The sequence below is a fragment of the Mytilus galloprovincialis genome, chromosome 6 (assembly GCF_965363235.1).
Source record: "Mytilus galloprovincialis chromosome 6, xbMytGall1.hap1.1, whole genome shotgun sequence".
Lineage (NCBI taxonomy): Eukaryota > Metazoa > Mollusca > Bivalvia > Mytilida > Mytilidae > Mytilus > Mytilus galloprovincialis.
Genome location: NC_134843.1, coordinates 19,109,717 through 19,128,910, shown reverse-complemented (window position 1 = coordinate 19,128,910; position 19,194 = coordinate 19,109,717). Strand labels below are relative to the sequence as shown.

General features: G+C 31.6%; 1 protein-coding gene across 4 annotated transcripts in view; it reads left to right on the top strand.

Moving 5' to 3' along the window:
* Window positions 1-2,046: 2,046 nt before the first annotated feature.
* The window catches only part of LOC143079132 (Golgi apparatus protein 1-like), a 46,196-nt gene continuing 29,048 nt past the window's right edge, over window positions 2,047-19,194 (top strand). For 2 of the 4 annotated variants that reach the window (XM_076254329.1, XM_076254326.1), the window contains exons 1-7: window positions 2,048-2,488; window positions 6,508-6,540; window positions 10,953-11,039; window positions 14,148-14,366; window positions 15,145-15,393; window positions 17,039-17,222; window positions 18,805-19,061. In XM_076254329.1, coding sequence (XP_076110444.1) covers window positions 2,075-2,488; window positions 6,508-6,540; window positions 10,953-11,039; window positions 14,148-14,366; window positions 15,145-15,393; window positions 17,039-17,222; window positions 18,805-19,061 — 1,443 coding nt within the window. In that variant the 5' untranslated portion in view covers window positions 2,048-2,074. Of the gene's footprint in view, window positions 2,489-6,507; window positions 6,541-10,952; window positions 11,040-14,147; window positions 14,367-15,144; window positions 15,394-17,038; window positions 17,223-18,804; window positions 19,062-19,194 lie in introns of all 4 variants that reach the window. The other 2 variants (XM_076254327.1, XM_076254328.1) reach the window with 2 other exon arrangements.

Sequence of the window (19,194 nt, the reverse complement as noted above, 5' to 3'; positions counted from 1 at the left end):
GCATTCTGAGCGTTTCCAAGGCTCTTTCTTGCATTGAAACGGCTTAATTAATTCAGTTTTAGATATTTTTTTCGACAATCAGGTCCCAAAGCAAAAACAAAGATTCATTGTAATTTAAGACCTTTAGGTATTAGAGAAAAAAATTAAAAGACCGATATGTAGGATAAAACAAAAATCATAATTCTCATAATTATTAATACCGTATCTGTCTGTCTGTTCTTGTCTTGTATTGTGATTAGACTTTGGTGATTTGTTTATGACTAGATTTAAATATAGTGACATTGCAGTATTATACTTTAAATACTAGTACTGGTTAAGTCCACACAAGGGACCATCTTCACCTTGGAAAATAGAAACATGGATAACGAAAAACATCCAGGGGATACACCAGAGAGTGAAGAGAACAAGCTTCTTGCAATCGCTTTACGTGAAAACAATTTGATATGAAAACAACCTTTTGTTTCATTTTTTTTCTTTTTTTTTAAATTTTTTATATGAGGCATTTGCCTCATTTGCCTCAGTGTAGTTACGGCCCTGACTTGATCATAATGGACTGTGCTAAAGTGTTTGACAAAAGTGTTTGACGAGGTCTCACATCGTCGCCTCCTTTACAAGCTCAACTTCTATGGTATTCAAAATAACACACTAAATTGGATTCAGGCATTTCTACATTACAAAACACAAACAGACTTCTTCGAGCTCATTAAATGTAACATCTAGCGTACCCCAATTCTGTTCCTCATTAACATAAACGACCTACCTGAATAATTACAACACAGCAAGCTTAGACACTTTGTCGATGACAGCATTTACAGGGAAATAAAAACACATTATGGTTGCCATAAACTACAACTCGAGTATTTTATATGATATATTCTTATTTATAAAAAATGGAACTTATTTGAACAAGCTAAGTAAGCTAACTATTTTCTGTACATTTATTTTTATCAAATTTCAATTTTAATTTCTGCTCTTTGGCATGGCATTTCTGTTCCGAGACAAATTCCCAAAAAATCGAGAGAAAAAATACAAGAAGAGCACTAAGGTTTTTGTACGTCACGAAGACTATCCAAACTCATATCAACAGTTGCTTGAAAAGGCTAAGATGCCTTCACTGGCTGCATATTAAAAGACAAAGATCAATAGCAATTGAAACTTATAATATAGTTAATAAATTGGAACCTGTCTGTTTACATGACATGTTAATCAAATGTGAAAGATTGTAACTTTCGTTTTCGTATTCATATATCTCAAACTATTATGGAAACACCCTACAGCTTTAGAGATCAGCTAACATCAACTGTTCTGTCTATAGCTTTAAATAAACAAATTCAAACCAAAACATGTACACAAAACGTATGATTTTTAATATAGTCATGTACAATCTCCTATTTTGACAATTTTCTTTTACCTACGTTTATTTATGCTTCAGACAAAAGTTTTCATTATGTGTTTATTTTGTGGACATTTTGTGTATATCTAGATATGTTTACATATGTTGAAAGACATGCATAGTATCAAATCATAAAAATACAAATTGTTTAGTCTTGTAAGATTTCCGCTGCTATATTTGCTAAATAGGTGCAACTTTGGGTATTAGGTGCAATTTGGGTACCGTTAGGCTAAAACTGTCATTAAATATTTTTATGAATTTGTATTTTTTTTTATCAATCACGCATGCACAACATGTTTTCTTCGGTATTGCCTTGATGGCATAGAGAAGAAGAAGAGAACCCTTGACAGACATTGGTACCGTTTTATAAAGAACCCAGTGCAAATTCAGACAAGTGTTTTGAAAAGCTAACACTTGTATAGTTTTTATACTGGAAATTATGTCGATATAAAAAAGGAAACCAGTCTTCAAAACGGAAACTATTACACCACAATAGATTCCTTAGTTATTGTACTAGTCATATGTTGAATTACCACTTTCCAATTAAATAGTATAGCAAATGTCTTAATTAAACATCTACTGTCGATCTTTTTCCTAGTACATTTTTGTAACACAGCCGCAAAAAATTGAAAGGCAGGTAAATAGTGTGCAATGATATTTATTAGTAGTGATTCGGTCAAAATGGAGAACACAAGTCGACGTGTACTTCTGTTTTTATTATTTAGTGTTTTCATTGCCCTTGTCTATTGTCAGGATCTAAACAACCAACACGTAAATCCTGCACAGAATGCCGAACGATTAAACCCTAGATTCAACCCCGTGCTTGGACAACCTGGTGCGAAATTACCCGGTGTTCCCCAGCCCCAGGTTGGAGTGAATAAAGAAATCTTGGGACAGCAGAGACCTTTAGGATTTGGAAAAAACGGCGATGGACACGTACAGGAGGGCCAGGTACCGAAAGGCAGACCTAAAAAGTTTCCACAGTTCAAACTGTCAGAACAACCACAGTGTAGAGAAGACATCAAGAAATTCTGCAACCCCAAAATAGCTGATAACAACTTCGAAGTCATTGACTGTCTACAAAGTGATGAAAAGGTACACGATAGTTGGCAATTTACACACAGGCTATAACACTTTTAGTTTTAATATTACAAATTCTGCCTGGTATCATCTGTTAGTGTGTTCCATGTCCTTTTGCTCAATGGCAAATTATATACACATGATGTTGATCATGGTTAGGCATTATTAAATTATTGCTATTTATTGCAGAAACACGTATTGACAGACAGTGTAGCCCATTTTATCAGTTGGTCATAGTGAAAAAATGACACGATACACAAACCCAACCTGTAAAAAACATTACAAATGTACCTTTATAATCTCTGATAATAATTATATAATTATACACGGAAGCAGGACAAATCGTCCCACTGGCAAAACGCCCCACACCAAATCGCCCCACTTTTTCACCAACTCGCCCCACATTTTAAAAAAATCGCCTCACTTGTGAAAAGGGTTAAATCCAGTTAATGTTTCCCCTGTCAACTCGCCCCACTTATTGAAAAAAGGAAAAATCTACTTCTATATATGTAATTTTCAGGTCTACAAACTAGCCGCACTTAAATGAAAACTTATTTTGATTTTTGTAATCTACACAGAATACAAAAAAAAACGAAATTTATTTAAAAAATTTTACATTCTTAAAATATAATTGCAAATACATTTTCGTATCATTATTGGAGAACAACTTTATACTTGTAAGATTAGTTATTTGTACAACAATTGAAAAGAAACCTGTTAATTGTACAATGTATCATAATCATACTATTGATGCGTGATTAACATTTATATATAACTTTATTGCAAAAACAGAGTTTTTAACAGCAATTTGATTTTATAGCACTTCACTTTGGTGTTCAAAGGTATTGATGTGGACAGGGACAAAGATATACAACGGGATTGCATCTTTTTTATAAGTGGTTTATCTATTTGTCATGAGTGGGGCCAGTTGACAGACCGTATTTCAGAGGGATTTTAACTCTTTTCATACGGGGAGCATGTTATCACTATTTCAGTATTTGCAATGGGAGTTTACCCTTTTCATAAGTGGGGCGAGTTGGTAAACAAGAGTGGGGCGTTTTTTTAGAAAGTGGGGCGAGTTTGTGAAAAAGTGGGGCGATTAGGTGTGGGGCGATTTGCCAGTGGGGCGATTTGTCATGGATTCATTATACACCTCATATTTGTCTGCCATTACTGGACATCACAAAGGTCCATAAAAGTTTGACCTACATGTAACATGAGGATATATATGACGCCACAATGGAAAAGTGATTGTTGTTTGACGTTAATAGTTCAAGAGGTGCAGATTCTTAGGTCAAGCAGTTCAGATTTCCAAATACATGTAGCCAATTGTAAGCATGATAAGGTTTATATCATTATCAATAAAACATACAAAGTGATGCTAGTGTATCTAACTTGTAATATTTCACTTCAAATAGCCATAATTGCATTAGTTTCATCACAGACGGGTACAGAATGTGTAAGGGGAAATGAAAAAAAAATTGGCACTCCCAGCAGGGCCGGAAATTGCCTGCCCTGTATTATCGCTGAGCGGAGCGCGGCATAAAATATTTGGACCCATTCCCTGCAGAAAAGGATATTATTTCAGGCCTTTTCCTTGTATGCAATGTACCTCTTTAGAATACACAACTTGTATTTTTTGTTACATTTCAATAAAGATGCGCCTGGAATATATTAAATATAGTTATAAACCAGTCTTGAGAGTTAGATTACGTGTCCCGGTACAGTAAGATTTGTTTTCGCTTTATCCTGCTTTATGACTCTTTTACTTAAGTTTAGGGAAAATTTTGCAGACTTAAAATGAAAGCCCCCTGAAGTTGGTCATTTTTTGTGGTTTATCAGGCTTATTTGGCTGTCCAAATAGAATTAATTTTGACTTCGTTTCAAAAACACAATTTTCAAACCTTAAAATGAAAATGCATACTCAATAACTCATAATTATATCTATCAAGTTCAAATTATTAAAATGTAACAATGTTTGTATACATCAAAAAGTTTTATTCTGGCTTTGTCAAATGCTAAGGTGATTTTTTTCTGACTGGACGAATCCCATCTTTTTAGCACTTCTACAGGTATGCATTCAATATTGCCAACATTGTCACTTCTGTGTATGCAGATGCAATAGTATTTGGTGGGAAAATTTTATGTGTGCAAAGGAGTTGAGTTGAGTACCGACCGTTCAGATCCATATATTAAACACACCTGCATGAAATTATGATTAACCACCTTGTTGTTTTAACTAACAACCAGTGCTATAAAAATTATGCATGATCTTAACCATTTTTTTTCTTTTCAGTGTTTTTTTTTCTCCATTTATTATTTTTTTTGTCAGTGAGCCCGCAATAGGAGGCAACTGCCTACATGCCTCTATGTAATTTACGACCCTGCCCAGTAAATGAATTAAACAAACCATTGTAAACACTAATTTCTCATTGCATTGAAGACCTGTTGGTGACCTCCTGCTGTTGTCTGCTCTATGGTCGGGTTGTTGTCTCTTTGGCACATTCCCCATTTCCATTCTCCATATTACTAAGTCTTAATAAAGTCACACTTTTATCATGTTTATTGTTCATTTTATGTATATGTTGAGAATTTGGAATTGTGTGGTAATATTTTAGCTGTTCATGAAGTTTTTTTAGTAAGACACCTTTTGAAGACGTCTCAAAAGGCCATAAATCTCACAGTAAAGTTTTGAATTATTTCAATTTTATATCGCAAAACCTATCAGATTCATTTTCCATTATATATTCTGATCCCAGTTTATGGGTACAATTGGAAGTTTAATCATGTTAATAGTTAACACTTTAATGTTACACAGAAATTTTGGCTAAAGATTATGTAACAGACTTCATTTACGAACGCAGTGATTCAATAAATTCACTGCCCTCTGATGGCAAATCATGGTCCCTTTTATTACCAGTTTTACGTTTACCATCACCTTGAGTTTGATTTTAAGATGTTTTGGCCACGAGCCTAGCCCTTTATCATTTTTTTTTTAATAAAGAGATTGAAGAAGGCCAGTGGCAAGAACAAAAATCTATTCTGATATGTTTAATACAGATGGACTTTATCTAATTCTAAATAAAATAAGAAACGACTATTATTTATGTCTATATGGTCATGATGGTACTAATAGCTAAGCTTTTAAAATAATATGGATATAATTCATTTCTAGTATTTAATCTAACTGTCAACTTAACACAATGAACATATTATATGAACTCACACAATAATGAGTCCTCGACTCTTCTTAATTTTAGGTCTTTTCATTTCATTGTATTTTGTTTATTCAAAGAAGTTTGAACACATAATATCTGATTATTTTTGACCATGTTGAAAAGTTATATAGAGGATAGTTTAATTATGTATGGCTTTTTAAATCCTTTTCAGGGATTTAAAAATCTTAGGGACATTAATTATAGCTGTCAATTCAAATCCACAGTGGTCCATGTGAATTCCATTGAATTGAGAATTGTCCCTAACATTTGGACTTTTGTTTCTTAAAATAATATTATGACATCTTCTGTTATATTCCACCACTTTCATTGACTTTAAGATTCTGAAAAATACTTGATTTTCCTACTTGGTGTCTGTGGTAAAATTGAGACATTAGTTTTTGTCTTGTCTGTTTTGGTTGTACAGTAGATTGTGATTAAAGGGAAATATTACAATCAGGCAACAACGACAACAAAGTAAAATATTTGCATAATGCTTTATATTTCAGAAGGTAGAAGACCTGAATACTTACTACCTTCTAAGCTGACACCTTTATGTAACAAAATTTTGTCTGTTATATTTTCTTTGTCCTGGACCTCATTTTAATGTTTCAGTGCATGTTTGACATGTACATGTATGTGAAATACTCACTTATTATGAATATGTTTACATGACCAACTTGACATGCAAAAACATTTCTGCATGTGCACTTCTGTTTTTTATAAAGACAAAAAAGATTGCACATTGGCTGACAATGTATAAATATTGAAGAGTTGATTGCAATGCATTTTATTAATAACTTATGATGTTTATTTCAGATTGCAGATGAAGTGTCTATAGATTGCCAACATGTAAGTATTAATTTTGGAGTAAGACCTACTATTCTGGATAGTTGCTAAGGTACAATATTATGGCAAAATTTATCTTTACTTGAAGTGTTTATGTACAGAAATTTAAAAGCAACCACAGATTTCAATGTTGATATATATACTGTTTAAATCTATATCATGTATATGGTCTGAGTTAAATTAGTTCGTATCTTTTATCAAATCATTCCCTTTTTTCGGTTAGGGAGAATTCATCAAATGGGGAATAGTTCTCCTTATGAGAAGCTATCCCTTAAATGAGGGATACTTTTCTAGCGTTGAAAACATTTGTTTATGCCTTTGCTGTTGTTGATTCTCTAACAAGTTTGTGAATTTTGACAGTGTCACTTTTAGAGTTATATATGCTATTATCAAAAGAAAAATTGCTGAATTTTTCATTTCCGTTCTCTAACTTAACCATCTGTTGTGAAACTTATACACTTAGTATGCTTATTACCTCAAAACTCAGATCATGTACTGATTTTAGGTAGCGTCAATTTCACTTTTCCTGAGTTATGTCCCTTGTGCATCATTTGTGTCCCATATGGACACATTCACCATAAATTTATTTGATTCACATTTTATGCTTGAAATGGCTGATGTTCATGAAAAATGCAGCTGATTTTCCAAACTATGAACAGTCTGAATTTGATTTACCAAGAAGTTACAACCCTATGATAACTTGGAAAACTTGTCAGTTTTCAAGGCTAATTTTTTCTTGGAAACACAAAAATAAATAAATATGGTTCATCAAAAATTTTCTACAAATTTGTGCTATTTTATTTAAAATGACTTGGCTAAGTAAATTAAGATTGAAACACTCTCAAATAATTACTCAGATAAGGGATTGTTTTTCATAATGGAAATAGTTTTCCCATATGATATGGCAGGTATTTCTCAAGCTGTTAACCTTCAAAGGACCTTTTCCTATTTTTTGGCATCTTTCATCATGATCATATGTCATTGATGTCGGTTAGAAATTTATGTTTATATCATAAATGTTAATAAAATATTATTTTGGAAGAAAAATCTATGGATACTAAACAATTGGAGATTTGATGAATTAAAGTCAAATTTGAGAATATATTTAGCCAATTATTTTGTTTTCAATACAATTGTTTACTTACAAATGACTTATATTTAAAGGAATACTTTGTTTAGAGTGAAATGTATTTGTTTTATAGTTAAAATCCAATGAGACAAATGTTGTTTACAAAGATTTACCAAAATCAGTGAAATAGTCCATTTAATGTATCTTGGCCTTTTTGCTGTGAAGCATAGTAATTTCTTGCAGAATTGGGCCTGTCTTTGTGTTTTATCTTTAGAGCTGTTCTTTTTAAAACATTTTTGTAGTAAAAGCTGGACATATTTGTATACTAATTTGCTAAAAACAACACTTTAAACCATATGACCTGAAAGAACAGGTATCCCAAAAATTAAGAGAAAATGCATAGTAAAGGATAACACTAAATAAATGTAGATTACAAATATGGAATACAAAATTGAAAATTTACAATTGAAATATTAATTTATACTCCAGAAATAACTACATTGTTTTTGAACCAAATCCTGGTTTAGAGATAATTATAGATATCATTTATTAAGTAAAAAAAAATCCCTTTCTTTTCCTTAACTTTTATTTACGTTGATACATTATAAGTGTCAAATTTATTATTAATTGTTGACATCAAATTAAATGTTGTCATATGCAATATAAAAAAAAACAAAAAAACTGTTTGTTAAATTGAGAAGAGTTTTTGGGGAAAGACGGCTTCAAGCCGTCAATCCCCTATGGGGTTGACCAGAGTGACACTCCCTCACATCATTCATTTTGTTTTTATACATGTTAAAGTGTGGGAAAACCCCCAACAAATCTTACTTAGATAAAAGAGAAGGAGACCCAGAAATGAATAGTTCGACTTTAAACACTTTTTTACACATTTCCCTTCTGTTTCTCACGAAATTATCGTATCTTGAACTCTCCTTTACACTATTTACGTTTATTTAACAATCCGGAAAAATTAGTATGACGAGATATTCTAAATATATCCAACCTACATTGTATTTTATAGTGACGTCATTCTTGGAAGAAGCAGGGATATCCTTCACCAGTTCACTGGTTATTTAAATCATTCTTAGAGATCGTGCACTAATCACAAATGTGTATTTGTTAAATCTAAACATAATATTGTTTACTGTAGATGATTTAAACATCAACATGCAATACTTTAATTTGTAGGTCAACAACTTTCAAAATAAACAAAGATCGTGGGGTTACATGACACAGGGGAAAGAAACGATTTTATTACTTTTTTCGGGTCTCACTAATTAGAGACAAGAAGCGTCAAAAAGCGACAAGAAGCGTCAAGAAGACTATTTAGCGACAAGAAAAACATATTCTTCTTGTCGCTTCTTGTCGCTAAAATTCTTTTTGTTGTTAATTAGTGAGACCACTTGTTTCTGTAAAAATTCTGAGAATCTTCCTCCAATTCAGGAGCACCTCAATTGATGAGTAATTATCCACTAAAATAAAAGTTAAAGTATTTAAACACTTCAAATGTGACATTTCATTGGATTAGTTGTCTTCTATTAAAACTAAATTTTTGTGTACCTACATAATCATTGTAATGTTAAAAAAAAAAAAAAAAAAATTGCATTTTTATAGTTTTAACATATTTATATTTACAAATATTTCAAAATTATGATTTGGAAACAAGCTTCACACAGTTTACATCACTCATATTGTTTTTTTTTATTAGTACCTGTTTCCCTGTGATGAGAGTTGTAACTAAGAACTTTAACAATGGAAATTTAAAACTGAATAGATTTTTCAGTCCACACTTTCTAAAGAAAAAACTTTAAAATCCAAGAGTACTGTCACAAAAAATGGAAAATGGCCCTAGCCTGCAGTTCAGTGGTACACAATCAGGATTTCAAAAAATATTGTAGTTGTTGTGAAATGACAGAATTCAGTTGAGTTTTAGATAATTAGCTATCAACTTAAATCAAATGTTTAGATTTAGAAGATGCAGATCACTTCCATTGGGCCTAAATTAATATATTGTTTGTTTTCCCAATCCCGACCCTGCCAAGCCAGGTGTTGGTAGGTAGGTAGGGAAATAATTTTACTTTTCCGAAACAGCTTGAACAATATCGTACAATCTGGCAAGCCAGGAAATTGGAAATGAATAAAAAAAATATTTGACTTAGTTTTGACAATAAAATTTTATGAGTAGCACTGATTTTGCAGGGTCGGTCGGGATTGGGGAAACAAACAATATCTTATTTTAGGCCCTGGTCCAAATTGAATCCTAAACTAAGGAAATGAAATTACATAAACAACAATTGATTTCAATATTGTCAACCTTTCTACATGTTCTAGCGGTTCTCTTTTTCATTCTTCATATGTAAACTATCAAAAGATATCCCCCCCCCTTTCCAAAAACATAATAAAATAGAAACAAGGGCCGTCTTTCCCCTCAGAGCTATTCAGCTCTTTGATTTTACCTTGTTCTTTACAAATTTGATACTGTGATAGTATATTTGTATGAACACATCTCTGAAATAGAATTAAATATTCATACACATGTATCAGGGGGAGAAAACCAATAGAAAAGAAATGTGTATAAAGGATGCACAAAGCAAACAAAACGTAATCATGTAAGAAATTAAATACATGTACGGATATATTAATGTACATTGTATATAGACATGATAGAGGTACAATGTAAAAGAAAAACATTCCACAGCATGACAATCAAAGTGGATACCTGTAAATAAATCACATGACAATGAAAGATATCAATCAGTACACCTCTAAATATATTAAGTGCATAAATATCATTAAAAGTCGAAAGAAGTCTTGACCTTGTGCAATTAGAAATTTTGTTGTTTGTAGGATGTATAGCCATATAAACTGAAAATTAAAATAGAAATACAGAATAGTATAAAACATTCTGTTAAGTATTTATCTATTTATAAAACAAAATTCATAAGATTAGACCCTGGACATTAAGTTGTGACCCTACTATTTTAATTACCGATCTCTGATTTTGGAATTTCCCATACCAAAACATGGAAGATCAAAAATCCTTAAAAACTACTTTATTGAATTCAACCTTACCTACACAGAGTATTCTACATGTTCTAGTGGAGATGCAATTGTGCATCTATTATTAGATTTTTTTTTTAAATATTTAATTTATGGAGTTTTCTGGACCAAAACATGTGCATGAGAGAGATTTCAGGTGACAGTGGCACAATTCATTTAAGTAGACTCAACTTTTTTTAATTTAAGAAAGGGACATGTATGATAACATACATTATATAAGTTCACAAATATTTATTAGTTTATATATAATTTGTATTCTTTCAATTTATTTTACATTTCGTTTCAGCTTCTTTGGAATTATAAGAAAAATTTGACTAAAGATGACAGATTTGAAATGGTTGCAAATGATGTTTGTAAGGAAGATTTGCCTCAGGTAAAAATATATTATCAAAATTATAAATAACTACAAAACATTAGGATTGAATAAGTAATATATTTGTTATGTTTGGTGGATGGTTTTTTTCAACAAACTACCGGCATTCCAATGGAAACTAACTGTGCTCCTTTTCTTGCCGACTTGTTCCCTTATTCTTATGAGGCTGACTTCATACAGGATCTTCTTAGGAAGAAACAAAAGAAGTTATCATTATGCTTTTACTTTACTTTACATTATAAAAATGATGTTCTCTAATTTTTGTGCTATTTTCACATTTCCTGACCGGTGTGAGAAAAATATTTCTCCTCACTAGTGAAAAATCTGTTCTCGGCAAATAATTAGTCGAAATTGATTATGACGTCTAAATGCTTTGTTTTCTTCTGAATTTTCCTATTGTGACGCCATAAAAATAGGCGGCAATGCCTGATGATGTCGCGTAAAAGAACACAAGTTTCTGAAATCTTTGAAAAAGAAGGATAAAAATCATATTAGAGAAACAGATTCCGACACTATAACTCGTGTATTACGATATTTCTCCATTCTCGACAGTTAAATTTTAGTTATTTAAAGTGCTCGTCAAGCCTCGCGCTTTAAATAATAAAATTTAACTGTCTCGAGTGAAGAAATATCGTAATACACTTGTTGCAGTGTAGGAATCTATATTTCTCTCACTTGAAGAAACAATAATGTGATGTACTGTTACCTTGTGATGTAGTTAGGCTGTTTGCTTTCTTGTATGTCATTTAGGGTGCTTTTATAGCTGACTATGCAGTTTGTGTTTTGTTCATTGTTGAAGGCTGTACAGCTACCTATAGTTGTAAACACTTATTTTATTTGATGTCAGGCAAGAGAGTTATCTAATATTGGCAATCAAACCACATCTTATTTTTATAACACTAGTTATCTAATATAGGCAATCAAACCACATCTTCTTATTTTTATAACACTTGTGTTTAGTAGTACATGATGTAGTACAACTGAGGGTTCATATTCATATCCTGTTATCACGCTCTCTTCCTGAATATGCAAGTACTCTGGATGGTAAACAGCAATCCGTTAATTCTATTCACAATTAGGGGGTGGGGGGAACACAATGAAAATACATAAGCAGTCTCCTGTGTTCTTATCTTTTCACTAATTACGTTTTCCAGTGATTTGTGATTGGAGATTTGCTACCCCTAAATGAAGAAAAATTATTCTTTCCACTCATTTGGCTTTATCAGATGATGTAAACCAAGGTAAAATTTAGTCTAAGTCGTGGTCATTTATTGTTTCTTTTTATGAAAAATTGGCAACATCTTGAAATGATATTATAAATTGTAAATGTTAAATTGTGGGATAAAAACAAATTAAATACAATTTTACATGAGTTAAAACCACATACAGGAAAATGTTTAAGAGCATATATGTAAAGTCAGTGACAACTACATTTAATCAATAAATTTGTTTCCTAGAATTGAACAGCAGGTGGTATAAATTTGTTTGAATGACTGTTCTTTTATTGACCAACTATGTATTGATCATACCTGGAAAGATTGTAATGTACGTGTACATGTCCACATGTCCATCTGGCAGGGTTCATTGGTCAAAGTTCAATTTTAGTGGTCAAGTCTGTTCATCAGATATTATAAACATTGGTCATTTATATTGAATGATTTTTAAGTGTACATATAAAATATGACGATGTGGTCCATCTGACTGACTTATGACATGATAATACTGGGTGTCTGTCTGTCTGTTAATCATATATTCTAAGCGCTCTCACATATACAATACATTACAGATTTTTATGAAGTTAATATGAAAGTTTTATATTAGTAATGTCTTGTACAGATTTGAAAATCAGTTATAACAACCATTTAAAAATGAATTAAGATCATTGAAATTTTAAAGTATTTGGAAAATTGCATTGTAAGCACTCTATAGGCTCTATTTCGTGTAGAATTGTTATGAAATTTATATTGAAGATTGAAGGTTTTAAACAAATTTGAAAATCAGCACTGATCAATTATATTTCACAGGAGTTATTTTCCTTAGAAATAAAAATTCATTAGAAAATTGCATTGTTAAAGTGCTCTTAAGTGTACAATCATTGCCAGATATTTCTAAAATTTATATCCAAGGTAAACACCACCAATGCCTGACAAATCAACTATAATTGCAGGAGTTCTGTCCCTTAGAAATTTAAAATCCATATAAAAAAGTTGGTAGCACTCTCAAGTGTACATTTTTTTTCAAGAAATATATGAAATTGATGTATTAGGTTTATATCAGCAATGTTTCAAATGTGTTCTTAAATCAGCACTGATGAATTATTTTTACAAGAGTTATGTCCCATAGAAATGTTTATTCTATAGAAAATGACATTGTAAGCAATCTCAAGTGTACAATTCTTGCAAGACATTTATGAAATTTATATCAAAGGTTTACGTCAGGAATAAAAATTCACAACCAAGAATAAATTTCATGAAATCAACTTGATTGCACTTTAGATGGCAGTTTGAATCTGTAAGTTCATTATCCATTCCACCATATAATCCTGCTAACACATTTGTAACATGAATCTATGATCTTGTGTATTTCAGCAGTAAGTTTGTGAAATTAGAATCTATGATTTTGTATATTTCCACAGTAGTTGGTGAAATTAGAATCTATGATTTTGTATATTTCCACAGTAGTTGGTGAAATTGGAATCTATGATTTTGTATATTTCCACAGTAGTTGGTGAAATTAGAATCTATGATTTTGTATATTTCCACAGTAGTTGGTGAAATTGGAATCTATGATTTTGTATATTTCCACAGTAGTTGGTGAAATTGGAATCTATGATTTTGTATATTTCCACAGTAGTTGGTGAAATTAAAATCTACGATTTTGTATATATCCACAGTAGTTGGTGAAATTAGAATTTATGATTTTGTATATTTCCACAGTAGTTGGTGAAATCAGAATCTATGATTTTGTATATTTTCAGCAGTAATTGGTAAAATTAGAATCTATGATTTTGTATATTTCCACAGTAGTTGTTGAAATTAGAATCTATGATTTTGTATATTTTCAGCAGTAATTGGTAAAATTAGAATCTATGATTTTGTATATTTTCAGATGGACGAGTGCAATCAATTGCAAAAGGGTAGTGGACAGATAATTCCATGTCTGGTTGACAATTACCAGTTGGTTAAAGTCAAAGAATGTAGAAGATACCTAGAAAAAATGTCCAAAATTGTCTTCAGCGACTACACGTTGATATACAAGTTCGCTGATGCATGTCACGATGATATCCAGAGGTTTACATGTGGTAGATTAGAAACTGTAGAAAAAGAGGTAAAACTTAAAAAATATGAGGAAAAGGAATTATAGAAGAATATGATGAACATGGAATTATAGATCTAACGTGACAAAAAGACACACTATTTCACAAACAAATATAAAACATATCAGTGAACAAAAAGTTTTTATTTGTTACTTGTAAAAAGATGTAAAAATTAAATTTCATAATTGTTTATAGATTAGATATGGTTTTGTTTCACAACTTGTGGACATTGATGATGCCGAGAGCATTGGTTTGATCAGATTGATAAAAATCTTATAGTATTTACTGTAGTAGCAGGAATTCGTTCTCCAAGAAAGTTTGTTATATGGCATTACATTTTATTTGAACTTGACACCATATGGCACAATTTTTCCCCAATTATGGTCCAAACCAGAATATTATAATTACAATTATGATAAAAAAAATTGATGACAATTGTAAGACAATTGTTTGTTATGGGCAAGAAATCAGATCAGCAAACTTCAAAATTAATGGCAGTATTGATAAACTCATGAAAGAAACAAGGCTTAATTTTTTTTTCAAAGTTGATGAGCATTGAGGATCTAAATTTCAAAATGGTTTTGCCATTAACAGCTAAAATAATCTATTCCTGGGATAGAAAATCTAGTTAAAATCTAGTTCATGATGAATTCTTGTTTAGTTTCTTCTAATTTCTGTATGTTTTATATATTTTATTTGTCTAATTTTAATGTAAATGAATACATATTGTTTCCTTCCAGTAAACAATCAGTATAACATTATAATTGATAAAATAAATATAATTAATAGGACTCTGTACACAGACAAGGAGCTGTACTTGAATGTCTGGTGAGGAACATAACTAAACTATCACAACATTGTAAACATCAGCTTCTACGAGTGGCTGAACTACAGTCAGATGACTATCACATGGATAGACCTTTATATTATGCATGTCGGGATGCCAGGGAACATTTCTGTCCAAAGACACCAGCAGGCAACGGAAGAGTTTACGAATGTTTGTTTAAAAATAAGATGGACCCAGCCATGCCAATACAGGTATTTAAGTCTGAATTTACTGAAATTAATTATCAATTGAAAAACTATAAACTGATGTTATCTTCATATAAATGCTTTAAATTCATTTATGAAATAATTTGACAACAGTCCCATTGGTATGGAGGAAAAAGATCAATGTTACAATATTGGTCAAGAAGTAAAATTCTAGGTCGTTTGATTTTATTTAGTAAATACATATTATATGAAACATGACTAATTTGCTCTTGATATAGTTCACAATACAGTGAGTGCTGCACAATAATGTCACAGAAGAGTGTCAACTCTGACTCACAGTCCTCAAAATAAGGGCAGGACCAACAGGACATGTCCTGAAAAATATAAATGGTCTTGTTGATTTTTGTAAACTTGGAAATATATTCCTTAGAAAAATTTGAAGAATCATCAATTCGGTCCTGTAAATGCCAAATAATTGACTGCATTCAGTTACTGCCATTACTTGTGTTGTTTGAATACAAAAATTACTTAACTGAAATTATCTACTTGGTAATTATCTAATTGATTTAACAAAAAGTAGGAAATGCAATGTTTTCGCTGACATTCATAGAGATGAAACCTGTTTGGACTTGATGGTCTTTATGATTATCATTGATATATTTGTTCTATTATTATTTGTTAAATTCTAAGCATAATTTACTGTGAAAGATTAAGAAACAAGCATATATTATACACTAGGAAATAAAAATTAAAAAAAAAACAACAATATTATTTACATGAAGTTAAGACATAACCATCAGCTGTTACATGTAAATTAATGGATATTAAATGATAATTTTCATGTTCATATATGCAGTGTATGAGCATTAAAAGTACTTGTGCATGTAGAAGTTATCCATGTTTAAGCAAAATTTAGTTTATATATGATTAGTACAAATATTCAAAATTTGTGTGTACCCATTATTCAAAGACAGAAGGTCATTATGGTCATATTTACCATTCATTATACAAAAACTTTAAAAGATAATAATCTTATTTTGACTCTATTTCTGTTTTTTTACTGCATGACAAGAAGATACACATATTAGAGGGGGAGCAGGATTTTTTTGTTGGGACGTCAGGATCGGGTTTTTTTAAGCTCATGATTTCGGGATCCCAGAATTCTTTTTTTGAATTTCGGGATGTCAAGATTTATATTCCTTCCAATTCAGGACCCTGGGATTTCGGGATCAGGATCCTCCGACCCACCCTGCCCCTCCCCACATCAGGACATGAGAACATGGCTTTATGATGTCCTGAAAGACTTTTCAGACAAACCATAACATGGCTTGATATAGAATACTAGTTCATTTTAAAAGAACTCTTTTTCTTCTCTTCAGTGTAATTTGTTGATTTCAAGTGATATAAACACATTCGAAGTTCAAATTTACCCTAAGAAGATGTTTTTAAATTAATGGCATGGATGGAGATGTGTTTGGTTCTTATGACATACACGATAGCAGACTCTGACATCAATGTCCCTATTAAATCGAAATATTATCATTTAGTTGTTAGGTTTATAAGTAGTAGTAACTAGTCTTACTTCCCAGAAAATGTTAAGTTGGTAACAGTTTGTATCTGTGGTGCAAAACCTTTTACAGGTAACCTTTAAATATAACAACAAGACAAATTAAGAAATTGCCAATTTCAGTGTAAAGAAAAGTTACAAAGAAGACAGAGAGAAATCGCTGAAGATGTTAAAGTAGAAAAAAAGTTCTATGTTGCCTGCCACAATGATATAAAGCAGTTTAAATGTTTTCAACATGGTCAAAGTAAGGATCCTGATACCAAGAGGGCAACTGTACTGATCTGTCTGGAGAATGCTATGAAAGAAGGTAAGATAATGGTCAAAGGTTGTCTGGAGGATGCTATGAAACAAGGTAAGATAAGGGTCAAAGGTTGTCTGGAGGATGTTATGAAACAAGGTAAGATAGAGGTCAAAGGTTGTCTGGAGGATGTCATGAAACGAGGTAAGATAAAGGTCAAAGTTTGTTTGGAGGATGCCATGAAACAAGGTAAGATAAAGGTCAAAGGTTGTCTGGAGCATGCCATGAAACAAGGTAAGATAAAGGTCAAAGGTTGTCTGGAGGATGCCATGAAACAAGGTAAGATAAAGGTCAAAGGTTGTCTGTAGGATGCCATGAAACAAGGTAAGATAAGGGCAAAGGTTGTCTGTAGGATGCTATGAAACAAGGTAAGATAAAAAAAAAAAGACAGACCAAGGTCAAAGGTTGGAGGAGGCTATGAAAAAAGTTAAGTCACAGTTCAAAGGTAGGAGGTGGTTGTGAAATTATGAAAGATAAAGGTCAAGGGTTTCTGGAGGATACTGTGGAAAAAAATAAGATGAAGGTCAAACTATTAAAGAAGTTTCTGCCTGTAAGTAGTTTGATGACTTTGATCACACAGGTTATTTGGTAATTTTGTCCTTTGCACTAAGGTTGAACTGTCGGAAAAGGAAAAAATATCAATCCCAGTTATCCCTACATAGAGTTTGTACTGTTTTAATATTAACTTTTATTGGTTGTCCAACTGTCTATATCACTATGTTCAACTGTAAAATTGCATATCACGGCTTTGTGATGTCAAACACGTTGACCTAGCCTTAATAACTTTGACCCAGACTTATCAGTGATGTCATAATGTTTGAACCAATATTGTTAAGTTTGACCCGAACTAATCAAGTCAACTTCCGGTTGCTGGTGAAACTAAGAAAACACTTCCAAAAGACACAAAAACAGCCTGATAAATCGATTATCAGAATATCTGCATATTGATATTGTAAAATATCAACATGCAGACAACCAGATGGTATTGAGAAAGGGAAGTAAAACATAGCTTGAAATATGATAAACATTTGTAAGTCCAATCTGATTAAAATAAAAATCCCATGTCTAAGCTGAAAAGATATCAGAATGTTTTTATCTCTCTGTAATTTACTTATCTTGGTCTTTATCAACATAACACTTTTACACTGATAGCTGCAATCACAAATGACATGCATGATTCCACAGAGCTGTTTACAATTTTTGAAGATAAATATAAAATACCTGACCCTAGAACTGCTAGTGGAATCTCACATACGTATAGGTATTTTGGATCTAACAAACAATATTTAGAGAAAGAAGTATATAGTTAGATTACATTAGGAAATATATATTGATAAACAAAATTTGAATGCTACATTAGATTTAAATGAAACTGATTTAATGTAGCATTTTGCATCTTAGATTTGTAACATATTAACTCAAACTATATGCCAAAATATTCAAATTTTAACTACTCTTTGTGATTTATAGGGAAGTTGATTAAACCCAACTGAACTTTAATCTGTTGAACAAACAAAGCATTTTCTTAATGAATCAATAACAAGTTTTGCAAAATTCAGTATGACTTATTTTGTACTGATTTCATTTCCAGATGAAAAAATTACACCTGAATGTTTAGCAGAGATGAATGAAGTGAGACAGTCATTATTGAGTGATTATAAGATTAACCCAGAACTTATTGCTATGTGTGAGCATGAAATTCAAGCTTGTATAAAAGAAAACAATGGTAACAGTGACAAGTTGGAGGAAGGCACGATAGTCCATTGTTTAATGGATGTTGCACGGACTAAATCTAGGAAGAAGGCCCCTGATAATAGAGTGCCTATGTCTGCACAATGTCAGCGTGCTGTAAGTTGGAGGATCATAGCAGTCATTATAATTTACTGTGGATTCATTTATTTTTTGTGGATTTAGCGAATCTTAAAAATGTTTTTGGTTTTACTATAATCTGCATAGGAACCTATACAAAATTTGTTTTAAC